Below are 23,178 nucleotides of genomic sequence, written 5' to 3' on the forward strand. Positions count from 1 at the left end.
ACAATAAAAAGAAAAAAATATGAAAAAATAAGGGGGACGAAAATAGTATATTATTAATAGTCCAACCTGAAATGTATTTAAAAAATTCTTTTTATACGGAAAGTCGTGTAAACGTTATATTGCAAGTCAAATGTCGTATCGTAGTTAATGCTGTACACGAAATAACATATTTCTTCCGTCCCAATTTATCTGTCCTGTTTGATTTTTTGCGGTCAAATTGACCAATTTTTGACTGAAAATTTCATATAGTATATAATACAAAAAAATTATAAAAATTATATTATTAGAAAGTACACATAATCTACTTTAATACGTATTCTTCGGTTTTTCAAAATAATGAAAGATTGATGTTTAATTTACGGTTAAAGTTAAATCAATTTGAACACAAAAAATTAAAGAAGATAGATAAATTGGGATGGAGGGAGTATATGGGAAGCATTCTTGGCCATGTTTATAATATGAGGCGATTTGAAAAATATTGATTCAAAATGAAATTGATTATTTTCCTAATGCTCAGTTGGTAGTAGAGCTCCACTCTTGCAATTGGGTTAGCCTATCTTCATATAGTCTACGTAATTCAATAAAATATGTGAGATTTTGAATTATATCAAGAAATTGAATAAAATTTGTAAACATTTTAAAATAATTCGGAGTTAGTTTTTATAAAAAACATATTTTGATAGCTATAATCCATACACTCGGCGGATTATTTGATATTTATTAAATTTTCAGAAATCTAAATTAAACATAATCAAATTTTAAACTATTTTTTTAAATACAACTATATTTTAGTAAAATTTAAAATATTCGAATTTAATATCGTTGAATTTCTTAAATTCAATAAAATCTAATAGATATTTGAAAGCAAAAAAGAATTTGGTAATGCAATCTTTACTAAACATACATCATAATTAAAAAATTTTATTTTAATTTTAGAGAAATGTTATAACTATCAAGATTTTCCATGAAAGGGTTCCTAGATAATTAATATATAAAATTATTATTGGTATGAATACATAAATACGAAACATGCCAAGTATTCTTAATAAAATTTGGGCTACATTTTGGAGCACTATTGTTGCTCTCATTGTTAACATTTTATCAGGCCTTTGCTCATAATTAACGAGGTCTGTAAATTACAACAGTCCAACAAACCAACTTGGGCCAGGGTTTAGAAATTAAAAGCCCAAACAAAACCCTGATTTCCTCGTTTTCTACGAATACGAGGTGTAATATCCCTACAATTCGCCCCCGTCAATCACCGCCGCCACACTTGCCGGATTTCTATCATCTTCGGTCTCATTTCCGGCGCTCCCGCAGCTATACTTATCCAAATCGGTATGATACACACACTTTTACGTAAATATCTTATCAATCATTTGTTTTACGTGTTGTTTGTAAGCTGATTAACTTTATTGATGAAATTTACAACTTGTATGTCTTCAATTATGTTTGTTACAGTGTTTTATTTATCGGAAAAATCGATGTCATCTCCGGCGCTCCTACAGCTAAACTCATTCAAATCTGTACGTTACACACACTCGTACGTATATATTAACATCAGTCATGCATGGACGTGTATGCTTATATGTATCTTATCAATCGCTTGTTTTAACTGTGTTATTTGTGGTGTTTGTATGCTGATTATGTGTACCTGATGAAAATCCCAACTTGTATAACGTGAAATGTGTTTGTTCCAGTGTTTTTTTATCGAAAAATCGATGAATGTAGGGATTAAATGGTTTCCGAATTGTGATTGTGTTAATTTTTAAACATGAAAGTTCGAGATTGTTGAGTTCTTTTTTTTTTTTAATTTAAGAATGTTTTGTGGATAATGGAAAGCGAACTATGTTTAAACAAAAGTAGAACAACTTGGTGGATTTAGATTCACGAGGGCGAGGAAATTCGTGACTATGATAGCTTAATAAAATGGTAACTAGGTTTGATTGATATCGAAAGTCACAAAAAACTTGCATTATTTAGATGCCTTGTTAAATTTCACAGATTTGTAGTTTAAAGCGAAGTATGTATATGAAAGTGCTTGTCGATAATTGTAAACATGTCAGATTTATGTGTAACAGGTGTACCGAAATTGGTAATTGTGGTGCTAATTCCTAAATACTTGTGTTATTTCTGGTGTTTGTATGCTGATCAAGTGTAATTGCTGAAATTTACATCTTGTATAAGGTGAATTGTGTTTGTTACGGTGTTTTTTATATTAAAAAACCGATGAACGAAGTGATTAAATGATTTCTGAATTGTGAATTGTGATCAAATATAATGTTATATGTGGTGTTTGTTTATCGAAAAATCAATGAATGTAGAGTTTGATACCAGTACATAAATATTTGATATACTTTGTTTAGTTAATCAACTATCATCTCTAGCTTCCCGATCTAAACTAAAAGGAATCTTTTCTTTGCAAATTATTGTAATTTGATCATACGTATGAAGACATGAATAGTTGTTACCATTTCCTAACTTTTTTGTCTTCCGATTTAAGGAGGATCAGAAAGATATTTCTATGATATAGTTGTCACTGCTTAAAATATGTTGAATTGACTAAAGGAGTCCCTTTTCATAAACCAAAATGAGTGGAATGTATATATACAAAATTTGAAAGACAGTAAAGTTTCTGGTTACTCATGCTAAGGTTTGAATGTATTCTCTGGTAGATATGCATCGCACAGGAGAAAGTACAATTAAAGCTTAAAGTTACTCCTGTAACTTAGAACTATTATTATAACATTCATTCATATAATTTTGAACATGATAGCTAAAAATAGGTAATCTAAACCATTAAGATGTATTCCAAAATCGCAGAACATGCCCAAAATTTCATATAACTATAATTTTAAACCTCTCTTGTGGTTGTGCCACACGAAAGTATAATATTACACAATTTTTCTAAAACACTTTAGATCGGGAAATTTGGATTAACATAGGTTATTTTATGACAACTACTACTTGGTTTTGAAACATTATTATTAGATTTTGAAGGTTTTTGATATATATATTTATATTGCATATCAAAAGTGATGTTGGACATATTCATGAAAAAGATAATATGCAATGAATTATGAGTCCCAAGAATAAAATTAATATTATTCCCTTTAAAAGCGTGTAATCAGAGTTTTCTAAAAATGTGGTGATCACATTATTTATATAGGGATTAAAAATCTTAATAAAATAACGTAATGGACTAAGGTCTATAAAGAATTGGCCTTTATTATAAGTAACGTTAATTGGGGTATCTACTCCCTATATGTACTTTACTAAGTAAATAAGTACCTTACCTATGATGAAGCCCAATCTTTTATGGTCTTTAGTCCATTAGGTTATTTTATTAGGGTTTCTATTCCTTATATAAGTACTATAATCAGCATATTATTAGAAAACTTTGATTGTACACTTTTCAGGGAATAATTTTGATTTTATTTTTGAGAATCATATAATTCATTGTTTATTAACTTTTTTCATGAATTTTTCCAGCATCACTTTTCATAAGCAATAGAAATATATATCCTAAAACCCTTCAAATCTTATAATAATTGTTCAAAATCGGGGTAGTATTTGTTATATAATGTGACCTATGTTAATCCATATTTCACGATCTAAAGTGTTTAGGAAACTTGTGTGCTATTGTACATTCGTGTTTCTAGTGTTTTTAATGCATGCTTAAGAACAAGGTAATAGGAGGCCTAAACAAAACTTAATTCATCTAGCAACTAAAAGGAACCTAGATTTCAATACTAAAAGGAATCTAGAAAGCTATACCTTAGGATTATTATTAATAGACTACACATATAGTAAACTACTAGTGACACATAAAGCAAGAATGCAACTACACGCAATTTCTCTAATACATTATAATGAAAATTCGTATGTTGAAAGCTCGACACTTTTTCTCACTCGCCAGTAAAATTCAAAGGTCGCCGAATAATTCATCTTACACACAGAGATATCCGAAAGAAGAGATTACTTAAAAGAGGAAAAGATAAAGAATACATGAGATAAAAAAAGATGAACGAAGAGGCTCAAGTTTACATTACAAAGACAATGGCATATAAGAAAAAGACGTTATCGTGCTATGTGATGTGATGCTACATTTATGTTGTCTCGGCAAAAACTTGTGGACAGCTTTGCTGAAGAAAGAGACAAGCTTTTAAAAAACCTTAAAGATATGAGGGCGGAGTTGACATTCTAGGGCAAGAAGTTTGTCCTTTCTTCAACAAAGTTGTCCATATCTTTTTGCTAAGACAATATTAATGTAGCACCCTGCTCAATCCTATTTCAAAAACCCGAAGGAAACAAGAGGTGTATATACAATGAATGTTAGTAATTATGAATACAAATCTGGAGAAGAGAAGCGATCACATGCTATAATGTACCTAGAATCGTGGAGATGACCCTAATGAACTTTGTATATTTGGAAATAATTATTGTCAAAACCACATATGTTATAGTAACTAAATATAGTGACCTGTTTAAAATTTTGCCTAGTGAAAGGAGATAGATTGGTGATAATATCTAAAATATAAATGCATCTGACAGTTGACATCTTACTTAAAAGCAGAGTTTACAGGCCCAACAACACTCTAATCACTAAATTTTGTTGCGTTTTCACTTTGTCACATGTTGGCCTTTATTTTCTATTTTGGTGTTCCTGTTATTTTTTGTTATGATTCAAATTGTTAATCTATATGCTTTTAATGGCAGAGGACTTTGTTTCTTTTGTTATTACCCTGATATCCGATGATCAAGTTCTATTTATTTAATTTTCCGACTAAAATGTGAATTACAATTGGGGCAGAAGGACCTGCGGTGAAGTCAGTCCCAGTTGGTGTTGGATAACTGGTGTCTGGTGAAGCCTGTGTGAAGACAAGCTACATTTTAGCTTTTAATTTAAGTCTGTTAAGTAAATTTTGGATAGAGGACTATAATTGAAAAGAAGTAGAACTTACTATATTCACGGGAGGTTTGTAGTCTAATGTCATGCTAATTAGGTTTGATTGTTCTCGAAAGTTGGTCATGAAAAAGTGTGCCTTATTAAGATGCCTTGCTAATTTCACGAATTTACAGTTTAAAGCTAAGTAAATATTTTATGAGCATTATGATGCATTCTTAAAATGATATCAAGTGTTTAAGAACTCCGTTGGCAATTTAGTAATGATATTATAATTTTAAGTGATAGTTTTCTTACATCGCACAAAAATACAAAATATATGTAATTGCATACTTGCTTTGTGGCACTAGTATTTATTATATGTGTAGTTTATTTATAATAATCCCAAGGTATAGGTTTCTAGGTTACGTTGAGTTTTCTTTAGGTTTCATATTTCCTTATTTTTAACCACCTATTAAAAGCACCGGATACACGAGTGTATAATACTACACAAGTTTTCTAAAACACTTCAAATCGTGAAATATGGATTAACATAGGTCATGTTATGAAAACTACTAACCTGGTTTTGAAGCATTATTATTAGACTTTGAAGCTTTTTAGAATATATATTTTTATTGCATATCCAAAGTGATACATGACTGATTTATGAAAAAGATAATGCGCAATGAATTATATGATTCCCAAGAATAAAATCAATATTATTCACAAGAAAAGTGTATAATCAAAGTTTCCTAATAATGTGGTGATTAAAATACTTATATAGGGATTATAAACTCTAATAAAATAACCTAATGGACTAAGTCCCATAGAAAATGGGCTTTATTTGTTATAAGTAAAGTACTTATTTAATTAGGGTATCTAATCCCTATATATGTATTTATTAAGTAAATAAGTACTTAATTAAATAAGTGTTTCACTTATGATAAAGCCCAATTCTTTATGGGCTTTAGTCTATTAGGTTATTTTATTAGAATTTCTATTCCTCATATAAGTACTCTAATCCGCACATTATTGGAAAGTTTTAATTGTACACTTTTCATGGGAATAATATTTGATTTTATTCTTAGGAATCGTATAGAATATATATTCTAAAAACCTTCAAAATTTAATAATAATGTCTCAAAATCAGGGTTATAGTTGTCATAATCATAAAGTTACCTATGTTAATCCAAATTTCACGATATACAGTGTTGAAACTTGTGTGATATTGTGCATTCGTGTATCGAGTTTTTTATTACGTGCTTAAAAATAAGGAAATATGAGGTTTAAAGAAAATTTAACTAACTACCAACCAAAACTATTCTAGTTATAAGTGATATATTTCTTATATCGCAGAGGATATATGAAAATGCTTATCGATAATCGTAAATGTGGTATATCTTAATCTAGTGCATCATATTTATGTCTAACCAACAGGTATTTCAAAATTGGTAACTGTAGTGCTAATTCGTGAATATACTTTTACCAGTATGCACAGCAGTATGATGGCGGTACTTGAACGGGCTCCCTTAAGTGAGGAGTTAAGATATCCCGACGTGCGAGTATTACTCACACTTAAAGGTTAGATGTTGATGTTGTGTTAATCTATGCAATATCTTTTTCTTTAGCATATGTTCCATTGTTGTATTTTGTTGTATCCTAAAATTTTTCATATCATGTTCATGTATTTTCGAAAAATTAAGTCTTAATTGTATCTTATTAATCACTTGTTTTGTCCGTGTTATTTGTAACTTGTAAGCTGAGTGTATTGATGTCTGATGATACTAACAACTTGTATAGCTTAAATTTGTTTGTTAAAGTGTTTTGTTTACCGGAAAATCGATGAATGTAGAGTTTAAACGAATTCTGAATTCTGATTGCATTTGTTATGGAATACGAAAGTTGGAGCTTTTAGAGAATTTAAGTCTATGAAGTATATTAAGGAAAGAGGACTATAATTTAATAGAAGTAGAACAACTTACTATATCCACGAAAGGTTATGGTAGTCTAATAACATTGCAAATTAGGTTTGATTGTTATCAGAAGTTGGTCATGAAAAGTGTGCCTCATTAAGATGACTTGCTAATTTCACGGATTATAGTTTAAAGCAAGGTAAATATTTTATGAGCATTACATGCATTCTTAAAATGATATTAAGTTTTTAAAACTTCAATGGCAATTTGGTAATGATATTATAATTATAAGTGATAGTTTTCGTATATCGCACAAAATATATGAAATTGCATACTTGCTTTATGAGGCACTAGTAATTTACTATATGTGTAGTTTATTTATAATAATCCCAAAGTATAGCTTTCTAGTTTCCATTTTTTTACTAGTTGAGTTAAGTTTTCCTTAGTATTAATATTTTATTATTTTTAACCACCTGTTAAAAGCACCGGATACACGAGTGTATAATACTAAACAAGTTTTCTAAAACACTTCAAATCGTGAAATATGGATTAACATATTGCACGTTATGACAACTATTGCACGTTATGACAACTAGCCTGGTTTTAAAATATTATTATTCACCCCTCCCCCTCCCAAAACAGAGATCCATATATCTATGGTTTGTGCCTCAGCATGCTGAATCTTACCTTCTCAATATTTTCTTGAATGGCATACTTGCAGGAACACTGACAAATTTCATTTATATCTGCACCACCAAAACCAACAGTATAACGTCCAAGTGCTAGAAGGTCAACATCTTTGGAGACAGGGGTCTTCCGCAGGCATGGTTTGGAAATCTGAAGGCAAGAAGCATCATCTGGAAGCAGGATGTAGATTAACTGGTCCAGTCGTCCTGGCCTGATCAGTGCTGGATGAATAATAATGTCTGGTCTGTTTGTCGCACCTATGATGAAAACAGTGTTAAAGCTGTACAACCAGCATTTTCATGTTAACGGCTCAACTGCCACGCTTTATAGCGAGATAAAATGGTGAAGGTATATTAGGAAAAATAATGGAGTCTCCCTTTATGGTTTCCATGGATAGATCCAACCAACATAGCGCAGTGTGTGAGCAGCAAAAAAATGGAGTCTCCATTTTATGTTTTCCATGGATAGATCCAACCTACATAGCGCAGTGTGTGAGCAGCACCTGAGTTGCGATGGAATCTGAGTTCGTCAAAGAAAAGTACACATGGAAATTAGCGGGAATTGTCAAAAAATTCTCGCACTTTTATTACTTCGCAAATAAAGTTTAACCACAGCCAGGAGCTCCATAAAACATTCTTACAAGGTGAAATGCCAATTTTTTTTAAACTTCTCAGGATGCTCTACCGGGTAATGCAGAAGCCCTAGCACTAATTGTGGGTTTACAATGGGCACCAACTACCGGCATACCAAATAAAAAAAATTCATCTGATTCTTTAAGTCTGGTTTCAGCACTGAATAGAGCGGACTCATATCACAATGAATTTGGTATTCTGAGGCCTCTATCTCCCACGTCAACCGTAAATACAACGTTGTGGCACATAATTTAGCGATGAGAGCTTTGCAACTACATGAAGAGGTTGCATGGATGAATGGAACCCCTCATCCTGATGATATTGGTTTGTAACTATACAGGTACTACCCTAGGATTTTAAGTACTTCCGTAAATTGTTTTTTAGCACTTTGCGAATTGATTAATTAATTAACTTATGATATAAGAAACGAAATGTCTAGATTTTAGTTGTGTCCTAGAACCAACAAGTCTGGTTAATTTTGCAAATGTTGTCCGCTCTCTGTTTTAAATTTTATTACCTGGAAAATGTCTTGTTAGGATAACAATTATGTTAACTCATGTTGTTGTTGATGCTTTGATCTATCTACTAGAACTGGGATTATGATGTATTTTTTATCAGCTGAGATCATCAAAGTATATATTATAGCCTGTTTAAAATTTTGCTCTGATGAAAGGAGACAGATTGGTGAGAATATCTAAAATATAAACGCATCTGACAGATGATAGCTTACTTAAAAGCTCAAGGTGATATGCCTAAGCTATCTTTTATCTTTTAAAGCAGTGTTTCCAGGCCCAACATCACTCTAATCACGAAATTTTCTTGCGTTTTCACTTTGACATACCTTGGGCTTAATTTTCTATTTTGGTGTTCCTGATATTATTTGTTATGATTCAGATTGTTAATCTATATGCTTTTAATGGCAGAGGACTTTGTTTCTTTTGTTATTACCCTGATATCTGATGATCAAGTTCTATTTATTTAATTTTCCGACTAAAGTGTGAATTACAATTGGACAGAAAGACCTGCGGTGAAGTCAAACCCTGTTGGTGTTGGATAACTGGCGAAGCCTTTGTGAAGACAAGCTACATATCAGCTTTTATTGTCATGGATGATGTACTTACGAGAATCGTGATTTGTTGTTTTGGTTTTTTAGCTCCTGTGTTTCTGATGTGGTTGCAGGAGAAACATATGGATGATTTGTAGATACTCTTGTAGAATGAGTTTCTGGTGCCACTACTCATCTTGACAAGGTTATGTGTTCGAATCAGCACATCTCTTTCCGTACATCTAAAATCCATGTGAGTTACCCAAGCAAAAAAATGGTGGAAGTTGATGCTATATATATTAAGCTAGTGACTAGTCTATGGACATCTGTACACTGAACTCAGGAAACGATTGGAGTGTAGATTATAGATTGAGAACGTAATATCCTTTTGATGGAATCCTTTACAAATCATGACGCTTTACAAAGTGATTATATATGTTATGATTATGAGTTGTTTAGAACTAGTGAACACCAGGTTTGAGAATCTTTTCTTTTATATTAAAATGCAATCAAAAGATCAAAGAGTAAAATGGAGCAAACCAACACATTGAGAACAATTTGTTATTGTTCATTTATCCCTCAAGTTGCAGAAGTGATTACATATTTGTGACATCAAAGTGATTTATATCTGACCACTCTTTTAGTGTGTTTCGGACACGGACACTATGTGGAAGTTGATGTTCTATTTATTAAGCTAGTCTGTTTTGTCATTGCATTTTTTTATTGTATATTTAGTCCTATATTTTACATCAAAATTGTAAATACAGCTTATATTATCTTGTAATTGTAATTTGCCTCTACTTGTGTTTTTTTCACATTTGTTTTGGGCAGTAAGGGTAGATGGAGAAAGATGGATTAAACTAGAAGCAAAATGTTACATAGGACATAGTAATATTGTTATCTTTTGTCTAAACTTTCGGGAGGAATTTTTTTTCATAAAATTTTTTATTTTTGATTATTATCTGTGAATTGGTGACATATAGTTTGATTAGATTTTAAATTTTTATCTATGAAAGAAACCATTGCAATACTTACATTTTAAAAATGGTATTTTGAATTTTTATCAACAAAATGTTCGTTATTTTCGCAAAAGAAAAATCTGAATTTTTTTTAAAGTTATGAAATTTTAAAATATTGTTCTATATTTTGATTGAACGCAACCGTAATTTAAAATAATATTTACAATCGTGATTGAATACTCCCGAAAATTTAAAAATTCAAATTAGATATCTCTAAATTTTAGTGGATTATTTAAAATTCAACTATGCTTCAAATCCAATTTAAAAATTTGAATTTTCATATCCAAAATCTTTAAATATTATAACTAAACACCTTCAAATTTTAGCAACTCTTTCAATTTTTTTAACACAAAATCTATAATGAATTGGTTCAGTCCCCCTGAGTTCATAAAATATTAAAATGCCAAAAATTCAATGAAAAATAATACCGTTTAATTTTTCATAGTTAGTAAGTTTTTGAATACCGCTATATGTTAATAGATTGTTTATGATTTATATTTGAATATCTCTGAATTTTAAAAATTATTAATATTTTAAAATCTAAACTAAATGTCATCAAATTGTAAAATATTAGATATTTAAAGGCACCTAGAATTTAATAATTTCTAAAATCTCAACTAAATATCCTTAAATTTCCCAAATTCAAAAAAAGTCTAATTATATCCTATATAATTGGAGTGAGAGAGTTAACTTGATAAGATTTGGTCGTCAGGTTAACATTATAATTAGAAAGGCTTACACAACAACAAACACACTTATAATTGCTCAACTTATCACCAAATGTACTCAAAATTATTTTTTTACATATTATAATAATTAGGGATCATTGCCCGACGCGCTACGCGTGCTAACCAAATTTGTTTAAAGTAATTCAATGAACAAAAAAATTATTATCACGAAAATCAAGTAACACGTGAAAGAAAAGTGAATCTTTATATTGGTGTAGTGATTCTAAAAAATTAAACATTTATAATATTCGTTATATTTTTTATTTTTAAAGTATATTTTATTATAAATTTACTTTTTATATATTTTGCAACAGGTACAAAATTTACAATACTTACATAATTTTTAAAAAGGGATTATATGTAAAATATATAATCTAATTTGATAAAATCCGAATACTCGTTAAAATCTAAAATTAAAAATTTCTTCATATAAAACATAAACAAAAAGGAAGTTATGGTTTAAAATGAATTATATGACACTATCACAAAATTTATATGTGTAAAATAATTATTCATTAATTTGAAATTCATCCTATTTAAAGTCTAAAATATGCCTTTTAAAAATAGATGTATTTATTTTTTTATTTTAAATTATATAAATATAAACATAAAAGAAAGAGGGTTGAAAAGTACTCTTTGTCTCAATTGCATGCTATACTGAGTAAAAACTCGCGGTTGAATTTCTGGGAGACTGCTTAATCACAGTGATCTGCTGGAGTTTTGTGTTGCAAATGATCATCAAGGAATTGGCAATTCAATGGAGGTATGTAATTAAAGTATTGAACTTCGATCACTGAGAATTGGAAATTCACGCTTATGTAAATTTCTTAATTTTACGGTTCTTGTTTACCACAAAACATTCAATCTGGATTAATTCAGTGATAGGATATATTACTTAAAAAAAATTATAACTTACCATGATGTGCATCAACAACGTTCTTTGACGTTTATATGGTGCTAACCATGGGAGAGCATAAGTCGGTTCGGCTCGGTTTTTGGATAAAACCGGAATCGCAACCATATATTTTCGGTTTTTAAAATCAAAAACCGCAACCACCGATTCAGATTCGGTTTCGGTTTAAAAAATCCCGGTTCGGTTATAATCGGTTCGGTTTCGGTTACAAAATCAAAAAATTTGAAAATAAAGAACAATATACAAACGAATCCGAATATAATTAATGGGAAACTAGTGCGAATTTTGTCAAGTACCAAGTTTAATTAATAGTAATTAATAAAAAAAACAAACTAAAAAACTTAGTTTGCTTTTTAAGAAATAATTGTTAAGATTAAGCTCATAATATTTTTTTTTATTTTGAACATTCTACTCAAGTGATGTCAAAGGGAGGAGGATGTTTAAAAATCTAACACATGAAATTTAAAGAATATCTAACACTGTAAGAGTGAGTGAACCCACGCAAAATGTAAACTACGGAAATAAATTTGCAAATCAATTTGCATATTGCAGAATGCAGACTATAATGACTAACATACGGTGACTAACAAACAAGTCCAGGTGACCTAAAATAATTTCTATGTATAATCGGTTAGTGAAAACTGCTATAATGCAGTTATAATTTTTTAAAAATTTATAAATAACATATAATAATATATGTAAAATATATTATTTATTTAATAATATTAATAACCGGTTCGGTTCAGTTTTTATCGGTTCGGTTGGAACGTATAATCGGAACCGAGCCATTTAAATCGGTTCGGTTTTTTGTTATTCGGTTTCGGTTTTATTCGAATCGGCTTTGTCCGGTTTTTCCCGGTTTCGGTTTTAATTCGATTTTTTGCTCAGACCTTAGTGCTAACTGTTGCAGATTTATTGCTTCCATTAACTTAACAACACAAAACTTTTGAAATCAGAAAACTGATGATTATAGGAGGATGCTATACACACTCAGCCTAAACATGACTAAATGTTAATATTTACCTGAACTAATATTGTAAATAGAAGATGGGGCTGAACAACTTGTCAATGTTATGACCACGAATTCTACGCTTAACTGAGTGATTTAAAAAAAATTAAAAACCGGTGACAGTTAAATATAAAAAATAATAAATTGAAAGGATGGAATGTATAACTACTGTACCTGGTTTTGAAGATTCTAGCAATGACGTAGATGAGGTTTTTGGTATGACTTCAGATCAAATATCAAAAAGTAAGGAGAGGGTTATGCTCTTACGGTATACATATTTCTAAATTTTACGGTATACAATTTTTTAATTTTTTTGTGATATCAAACCTGTAGAAGTTCCAGACGATTGATATATATGTGTGTCTGTTTTTACGGTAGCATTCCCCACAAAATTATTATTAGAATATATACCGCTTACAGGAGATCTACTCGTTCCAAAAATGGTACATATAACATGACCGATCAGGAATCTGGTTCTTTTGGGGTTATAGTTGATGGAAAAAAGTTTTTGTGATTATTCCAGAAGAAATGAAAATGGGTTGGATTGGTATTAGTCTCGATACAGCAAAATAATTATATTAGATCGAATAAGTACATTGGATCTAATAAGTCAGAATTGAGGCAATTATAGATCCTGAAAGGTAGTTCTGATTGGTCAATAAAAAATTTAGAGGTATTCTTTACTCAAGTTTGACCAAGGCTTATTACACGTAATCCTATTTTTTTCTGTAAAAAAAGTCTTATAATATTTTTATTTGGGGCTCCGCTTAGCCTTATCCCCCTCTAGGGGTATGAGATACTGATGCGAGTTCTTCCCTTCTGAATCAACGACTCCTACACTTACAATCTTCAAAAGAAACAATAAAAAACACAAACATTATAATCGAAAATAATGAATTTAACATACAAAAAAATAGGTCGTGTTAATGAACTAATAACGAAGTCCGAGTAGTGCTTTCAGTTAAACTTGTATTTCTATTTTCATCAACGCGAATTGGCTGAAGAGGGGTACGATACTGCAAGCCACTTGGTTGAAGAGGAATACACAACCAGTGTAACAATGGGAACATGATCAAAAACTTGAAGGATAATACATGTACCTCGGATCATAGGCACCTCTGTATGTTGTTTCTTTTAAAGTGACAGTACCACTATCATTCATAGTGTTTCTACGCTTCAGCGACCCAGCTGCAAACAAATCATAACGGGTTAAATACAGTGTGTAAGCATATGTAGATCATAGAGCTATTATTTTGAAGTTTCATACTATCTGTGTTCATAGAGATTCCTACATTCTGGCCTGATACATTTGGAGACTGGTTTTCCAAATTTCTACTACGAATGAAACGCTTAATTCCTATGCATGACGACCAAATAGTAAGAACAATATATTTATACGGATTATAAAATGGAAAAAAACTTTACTACCTATCAATGAAGATCTTGGCCAATTACTTAAAGTCTCTTCTTACATGTTTTACCACCTTATTAGTGAGATGTAGATGTAGATGTAGATTATCATGAAACTCTAAACAGGACTGAGAAGAAGATTGGGGAAGAAGATAGACATTTGCAAAAGTGTGAGAACATCCAGTTTGGTTCAGGAATTCAAAAACTTGATTATATGCTATAATCATGGGATTTAATTATTCTCGTAGTGCTGCATAATTATATTAAGTTGGGTTCACATGTACGATGACATGGATAGTCCATGGGTCAAGTAAAATGGCTTAGATGGTAATACAAAATTGGTTATGTCGGTAAAAATCTTTACCCATCGGGTAAATTTCTAAATGCGCAACACCATGTATTAAGATATTGTAGATTTTAATAGTAATTAGCAATCGATAAAATTTAAATCTATTAACATTTCGACTCAATGATACAACCAAAATTTACATAAAGCAAAAATAAATTCAAATAAAAAAAATTCTAAAATAAGAAATTAAAGGTAAGATATTAAAATGTCGTAATAAGTTAAAATTTAAAATAAAACTAAAACACATTACTAATTTGTATATCTAAATGTTATGATAAGTTAAAATTTAAAATAAAACTAAAACACATTGCAAATTTGTCATTTCATAAATATTTCAAGTAATTATATTTTTAAATAATATTAAAGTAAAATTGAAAATATTATTAATTTTTAAACCTTACGTGAATTGAACGAGGTTTGTAAAATATTTTTTTCAAGTTTACTCTGAAATCAAAAATTAGTTTTATATATATAGTAAAGTTATTGAGTGGAAAAAATATATATTAATTTTAAAATTAAAATAAAACATAAAATTTTATAAGAGATGACTCAATTAATTAATGAAAATCAGTTTTATTTTTTAAATATCAATTCATAAATTTTCAAATTTAAAAATAACAATAATAATAATACTAATAATAATAAACTCATACTAAAAAATTTCAAAGCATATAAAGGCACGGTTATAAAGTTAGTGAAAATATAAATTGAATAGCGAAAAAGAATATGGTAATGCAGTCTATGCTGACAACATACAAAATAATCTGAAAAAAATGTTATATTAATATTATCATTTTAAAATTGGGACATACCGGGCCTTCACCTAAAATTAACGAGGCTTGTAAACATGAACAACCTTGGCATGGGTTTAGTGAAAGCCCAGAATCAATATTGGGCCAGGCTTTGGTTCAAGCCCAAAATCAACCCTGCTCGTCTCGTTTTCTCCGAATACGATATAGTATATATACGGGGGTGTAGTATCCCTACAATTCGCCCCGTCAATCACGGCCGCCACAATTGCCGGAATTCAATCGTCTCCGGTCTCATCTCTGGCGCCCCTACAGCTGCACTCATTCGAATCGGTGCGAAACACACACTTTTATGTAAATATAAAAATTTCATGCATTTACGTATCTTAAATTATCTGTTTAATCGTTACGCATATATTAACATCAGTCATGCATGGACGTGTATGCTGGTTTGTATCTTATCAATGGCTTGTTTTAACTGTGTTATTTGTGGTGTTTGTATGTTGATTATGTGTAATTGATGAAAGTCACAACTTGTATAAGGTGGAATGCATTTGTTACAGTGTTTTTTTATCGAAAAATCGATGAATGTAGAGATTAAATGGATGAATTGTGTTTGTGTTAGTTTTTAAACACGAAAGTTCGAGTTTGTTGAGTTTTTTTAAATTTAAGAATGTTTTGTGGATAATGGAAAGCGGACTATGTTTTAATAAAAGTAGAACAACTTACTAGATTTAGATTCACGAGGGCGAGGAATATTCGTGACTATGGTAGCTTAATAAAATGGTAATTAGGTTTGATTGACATTGTTTAGATGCCTTGTCAAATTTCACAGATTTGTAGTTTGAAGCGAAGTAAATATATGAAAGTGTTTGTCGATAATTGTAAACGTGTCAGATTTATGTCTAACCAACAGGTATACCGAAATTGGTAATTGTGGTGCTAATTCCTTAATACTTGTGTTATTTCTGGTGTTTGTAAGCTGATCAAGTGTAATTGATGAAATTTACATCTTGTATAAGGTGAATTGTGTTTGTTACAGTGTTTTTTATATCAAAAAACCGATGAACATAGTGATTAAATGGTTTCTGAATTGTGAATTGTGATCAAATATAATTTTATATTTGGTGTTTGTATGATGATTGATGAAACTTACATCTTGTATAGCTTGTTTGTTAAAGTGTTTTGTTTATCGAAAAATCAATGAATGTAAAGTTTGATACCAGTACATAAATATTTTATATACTTTGTTTAGTTAATCAATTATCATATCTAGCTTCCTGATCTAAACTAAAAGGAATCTTTTCTTTGCAAATTATTGTAATTTGATCATACGTCTGAAGATTAAATAGTTGTTACCATTTCCTAGCTTTTTTGTCTTCCGATTTAAGGAGGATTAAGGAGGATCAGAAAGATAGTTCTTATATAGTTGTCGCTGCTTAAAATATGTTGAAATGACTAAAGGAGTCCCTTCTCATAGACCGAAATGAGTGGAATGTATATATACAAAATTGGAAAGACAGTAAGGTTTCTGGTTACTCATGCTAAGGTTTGTAATGTATTCTCTGGTAGATATGCATCGCACAGGCGAAAGTACAATTAAAGCTTACGCTTAACGTTACTCCTATAACTATTATCATAACATTCATTCATATTATTTTGAACATGATAGCTAAAAATAGGTAATCTGAACCATTGAGCTGTATTCAAAATCGCAGAACAGACCCAAAATTTCCTATAACTATAATTTTAAACCTCTTCTGGTTGAGCCACACGAGTATAATATTACACAAGTTTTCTAAAAAACTTTAGATCGTGAAATTTGGATTAACATAGGTTATTTTATGACAACTACTACTTGGTTTTGAAACATTATTATTAGATTTTGAAGGTTTTTGATATATATATATATATTACTATTGCATATCAAAAGTGATGTTGGGCAGATTCATGAAAAAGATAATAAGCAATGAATTATGAGTCCCAAGAATAAAATTAATATTATTCCCATGAAAAGCGTGTAATCAGAATTTTCTAATAATGTGGTGAGCACATTACTTATATAGGGATTGAAAACCTTAATAAAATAACCTAATGGACTAAGTTCTATAAAGAATTGGGCTTTATTATAAGTAAAGTACTTATTTAATTGGGGTATATAGTCCCTCTATGTACTTTACTAAGTAAATAAGTACCTCACCTATGATAAAGTCCATTTTTTTATGGTCTTTAGTCCATTAGGTTATTTTATTAGGGTTTTTATTCCCTATATAAGTACTATAATCGGCATATTATTAGAAAACTTTGATTGTACACTTTTTAGGGAATAATATTGATTTTATTCTTGAGAATCGTATAATTAATTACTTATTATCTTTTTCATAAATCTCTCCAACATCACTTTTCATAACCAATAGAAATATATATCCCAAAACCCTTCAAGTCTTATAATAATGTTTCAAAATCGGGGTAGTAGTTGTCATATAAAGTGACCTATGTTAATCCATATTTCACGATCTAAAGTGTTTAAGGAAACTTGTTTGCTATTGTACATTCGTGTATCCGGTGCTTTTAATACATGCTTAAGAACAAGGAAATAGGAGGCCTAAACAAAACTTAATTCAACTAGCAACTAAAAGGAACCTAGATTTCAATACTAAAAGGAATCTAGAAAGCTATACCTTAGGATTATTATTAATAAACTACACATATAGTAAATTACTAGTGACGGATAAAGCAAGTATGCAAGTACACGCAATTTCTTTAATACATTATAATGAAAATTCGTATGTTGAAAGCTCGACACTTTTTCTCCTTCGGCAGTAAAATTAAAAGGTCCCCGAATAATTCATCTTACACGGAGATATCCGAAAGAAGAGATTACTTAAAAGAGGAAAAGATAAAGAATACATGAGATAAAAAAAGATGAACGAAGAGGCTCAAGCTTACATTACAAAGACAATGACATAAGAAAAAGACGTTATCGTGCTATGTGATGTGATTCTACATTTATATTGTCTAAGCAAAATAATATAGACAACTTTGCTGAAGATTGAGACAAGCTTTTAAAATACATTAAAGATATGAGGGCGGAGTTGACGTGCTAGGGCTAGAAGTTTGTCCTTTCTTCAACAAAGTTGTCCATATCTTTTTGCTAAGACAATAACACCCTGCTCAATCCTATTTCAAAAATCTAAAGGAAACAAGAGGTGTATATACAATGAATGTAAGCAATTATGACTACAAATCTGGAGAAAACAAGCAAATCTCACAAGCTATAGTGTAGCTAGAATCGTGGAGATGACCCTAATGAACTTTGTATATTTGGAAATAATTATTGTCAAAACCACATATGTTGTAGAAACTAAATATAGTGACGTGTTTAAAATTTTGCTCTGATGAAAGGAGACAGGAGACAGATGGGTGACAATATCTAAAATATAAACGCATCTGACAGATGACAGCTTAAGAGTTTCTAGGCCTAACATCACTCTAATCACTAAATTTTGTTGCGTTTTCACTTTGACACACCTTGACCTTAATTTTCTATTTTGGTGTTCCTGATATTGTTTGTTATGATTCAGATTGTTAATCTATATGCTTTTAATGGCAGAGGACTTTGTTTCTTTTGTTATTACCCTGATACCTGATGATCAAGTTCTATTTATTTAATTTTTCGACTAAATTGTGAATTACAATTGGGCAGAAGGACCGTCGGTGAAGTCAATCCCTGTTGGTGTTGGAGAACCGGTGAAGCCTGTGTGAAGACAAGCTACATGTTAGATTTTAATTTAAGTTTGTTAAGTAAATTATGGATAGAGGACTATAATTGAAAAGAAGTAGAACTTACTATATTCACGGGAGGTTATGGTAGCCTAATGTCATGCTAATTAGGTTTGATTGTTATCGAAAGTTGGTCATGAAAAAGTGTGCCTTATTAAGATGCCTTGCTAATTTCACGGATTTACAGTTTAATACTAAGTAAATATTTTATAAGCATTATGATGCATTCTTAAAATGATATCAAGTGTTTAAGAACTCCGTTGGCAATTTGGTAATGATATTATAATTTTAAGTGATAGTTTTCTTACATCGCACAAAAATACAAAATATATGTAATTGCATACTTGCTTTGTGGCACTAGTATTTATTATATGTGTAGTTTATTTATAATAATCCCAAGGTATAGGTTTTTAGGTTACGTTGAGTTTTCTTTAGGTTTCATATTTCCTTATTTTTAACCACCTATTAAAAGCACCAGATACACGAGTGTATAATACTACACAAGTTTTCTAAAACACTTCAGATCGTGAAATATGGATTAACATAGTTCATGTTATGAAAACTACTAACCCGGTTTTGAAGCATTATTATTAGACTTTGAAGCTTTTTAGAATATATATTTTTATTGCATATCCAAAGTGATACATGACTGATTTATGAAAAAGATAATACGCAATGAATTATATGATTCCCAAGAATAAAATCAATATTATTCACAAGAAAAGTGTATAATCAAAGTTTCCTAATAATGTGGTGATTAAAATACTTATATAGGGATTATAAACTCTAATAAAATAACCTAATGGATTAAGGACCATACAAAATTGGGCTTTATTTATTATAAGTAAAGTACTTATTTAATTAGGGTATCTAATCCCTATATATGTATTTATTAAGTAAATCAGTACTTAATTAAATAAGTGCTTCACTTATGATAGAGCCCAATTCTTTATGGGCTTTAGTCTATTAGGTTATTTTATTAGGATTTCTATTCCTCATATAAGTACTCTAATCCGCACATTATTGGAAAGTTTTAATTGTACACTTTTCCTGGGAATAATATTTGATTTTATTCTTAGGAATCATATAGAATATATATTCTAAAAACCTTCAAAATATAATAATAATGTCTCAAAATCAGGGTAATAGTTGTCATAATCATAAAGTTACCTATGTTAATCCAAATTTCACGATATACAGTGTTGAAACTTGTGTGATATTTTACATTCGTGTATTGAGTGCTTTTATTAAGTGCTTAAAAATAAGGAAATATGAGGTTTAAAGAAAATTTAACTAACTACCAACCAAAACTATTCTAGTTATAAGTGATATATTGCTTATATCGCACATGATATATGAAAATGCTTATCGATAATTGTAAATGTGGTAAATCTTAATCTAGTGCATCATATTTATGTCTAACCAACAAGTATTCCAAAATTGGTAATTGTAGTGCTAATTCATGAATATACTTTTACCAGTATGCAGTATGATGGCGGTACTTGAACCGACTCCCTTAAGAGAGGAATTAAGATATCCCGACGTGCAAGTATTGCTCACAGTTAAGGTTAGATGTTGATGTTGTGCTAATCTATGTGATATCTTTTTCTTTAACATATGTTCCATTGTTGTATTTTGTTGTATCCTAAAATTTTTCATATCATGTTCTCCTTGAATTTTCAAAAAATTAAGTCTTAATTGTATCTTATTAATCACTTGTTTTGTCCGTGTTATTTGTAACTTGTAAGCTGAGTGTATTGATGATACTAACAACTTGTATAGCTTAAATTTGTTTGTTAAATTGTTTTGTTAACCGGAAAATCGATGAATGTAGAGTTTAAACGAATTCTGAATTATGATAGCATTTGTTATGGAATACGAAAGTTAGAGCTTTTAGAGAATTTAAGTCTGTGAAGTATATTAAGGAAAGAGGACTATAATTTAATAGAAGTAGAACAACTTACTATATCCACGAAAGGGTATGGTAGTCTAGTAACATTGCAAATTAGGTTTGATTGTTATCGAAAGTTGGTCATGAAAAGTGAACCGTATAAAGATGACTTGCTAATTTTACGGATTACAGTTTAAAGCTAGGTAAATGTTTTATGAGCATTATATGCATTCTTAAAATGATATTAAGTTTTTAAAACTCCGATGGCAATTTGGTAATGATATTATTATTATAAGTGATAGTTTTCTTATTTCAAAATATATGAAATTGCATACTTGCTTTATGAGGCACTAGTAATTTACTATATGTGTAGTTTATTTATAATAATTCCAAAGTATAGCTTTCTAGTTTCCATTTTTTTACTAGTTGAGTTAAGTTTTCTTTAGGATTAATATTTTATTATTTTTAACCACCTGTTAAAAGCACTGGATACACCGGTGTATAATACTAAACAAGTTTTCTAAAACACTTCAAATAGTGAAATATGGATTAACATATTGCACATTATGACAACAACTACCCTGTTTTTAAAATATTATTATTCACCCCTCCCCCTCCCAAAACAGAGATCCTTATATCTATGGTTTGTGCCTCGGCATGCTGAATCTTACCTTCTCAATATTTTCTTGAATGGCATACTTGCAGGAACACCGACAAATTTCATTTATATCTGCACCACCAAAACCAACAGTATAACGTCCAAGTGCTAGAAGGTCAACATAATTGGAGACAGGGGTCTTCCGCAGGCATGGTTTGGAAATCTGAAGGCAAGAAGCATCATCTGGAAGCAGGATGTAGATTAACTGGTCCAGTCTTCCTGGCCTGATCAGTGCTGGATGAATAATAATGTCTGGTCTGTTTGTTGCACCTATGATGAAAATAGTGTTAAAGCAGTACAACCAGCATTTACATGTTAACGGCTCAAACTGCCACACTGTATAGCGATCTAAAATGGTGAAGGTATATTAGGAAAAAAAATGGAGTCTCCGTTTTATGTTTTCCATGGATAGATCCAACCTACATAGCGCAGTGTGTGAGCAGCAAAAAAATGGAGTCTCCATTTTATGTTTTCCATGGATAGATCCAACCTACATAGCGCAGTGTGTGAGCAGCACCTGAGTTGCGATGGAATCTGAGTTCGTCAAAGAAAAGTACACACGGAAATTAGCGGGAATTGATTAATTAAGCAACTTATGATATAAGAAACGAAATGTCTAGATTTTAGTTGTGTCCTAGAACAACAAGTCTGGTTAATTTTGCAAATGTTTTCCGCTCTCTGTTTTAAATTTTATTACCTGGAAAATGTCTTGTTAAGATAACAATTATGTTAACTCATGTTGTTGTTGATGCTTTGATATATCTACCAGAACTGGGATTATGATGTATTTTTTATCAGCTGAGATCATCAAAGTATATATTATGGTTGACCTGTTTAAAATTTTGTTCTGATGAAAGGAGACAGATTGGTGAGAATATTTAAAATATAAAGGCATCTGACAAATGATAGCTTACTTAAAACCAGAGTTTCCAGGCCCAACATCACTCTAATCACGAAATTTTCTTGTGTTTTCACTTTGACAGCTTTGGCAGAGGACTACTTTATTTCTTTTGTTATTACCCTGATATCCGATGATCAAGTTCTATTTATTTAATTTTCCGACTAAAGTGTAATTTTACAATTGGACAGAAAGACCTGCAGTGAAATCAATCCCTGTTGGTGTTGGATAACTGGTGAAGCCTATGTGAAGACAAGCTACATATCAACTTTTATTGTCATGGATGATGTACTTGGGAGAATCGTGATTTGTTGTCTTGGTTCTTTTGCTCCTGTGTTTCTGATGTGGTCGCAGGAGACACATTTTCAGGAATTTACACTGAGAACTCAGGAAACGACTGGAGTGTAGATTAAAGATTGAGAAATGAGAACCTGATATCCTTTTGATGGAATCCTTTACGAATCATGATGCTTTACAAAGTGATTTTATATGTTACAAGTTGTTTTGTCATTGCATTTTATTACAAAATTGTATATTTAGCCTTGTATTTTGAATCAAAACTGTATATATAGTCTTATATTTTCTTGTAATTGCCTCTGCTTGTCTTTG

The 23,178-nt window shown here is 30.4% G+C and overlaps 1 protein-coding gene across 1 annotated transcript; it reads left to right on the top strand.

The window, feature by feature from the left end:
• The first annotated feature begins 1,029 nt into the window (after nt 1-1,029).
• LOC141713867 (uncharacterized) lies at nt 1,030-22,458 on the top strand. Its single transcript, XM_074517435.1, has 5 exons — nt 1,030-1,036; nt 1,146-1,338; nt 1,462-1,526; nt 20,604-20,689; nt 21,719-22,458. Exons 1-5 carry the CDS (start codon nt 1,030-1,032, stop codon nt 21,767-21,769), a joined length of 402 nt encoding a protein of 133 aa, XP_074373536.1. The 3' UTR covers nt 21,770-22,458.
• Nucleotides 22,459-23,178: the final 720 nt, after the last annotated feature.

The sequence above is a fragment of the Apium graveolens genome, chromosome 3 (genome assembly GCF_009905375.1).
Source record: "Apium graveolens cultivar Ventura chromosome 3, ASM990537v1, whole genome shotgun sequence".
Taxonomy (NCBI): Eukaryota; Viridiplantae; Streptophyta; class Magnoliopsida; order Apiales; family Apiaceae; genus Apium; species Apium graveolens.

Excerpts from the sequence above, each read along its gene's own strand:
- LOC141713867 (XM_074517435.1), top strand. Across the intron at positions 1,527-20,603 it reads AGCTAAACTCATTCAAATCT|TATGCAGTATGATGGCGGTA; the intron begins GTACGTTACACA and ends TACTTTTACCAG. Across the intron at positions 20,690-21,718 it reads AAGTATTGCTCACAGTTAAG|GAACACCGACAAATTTCATT; the intron begins GTTAGATGTTGA and ends GCATACTTGCAG.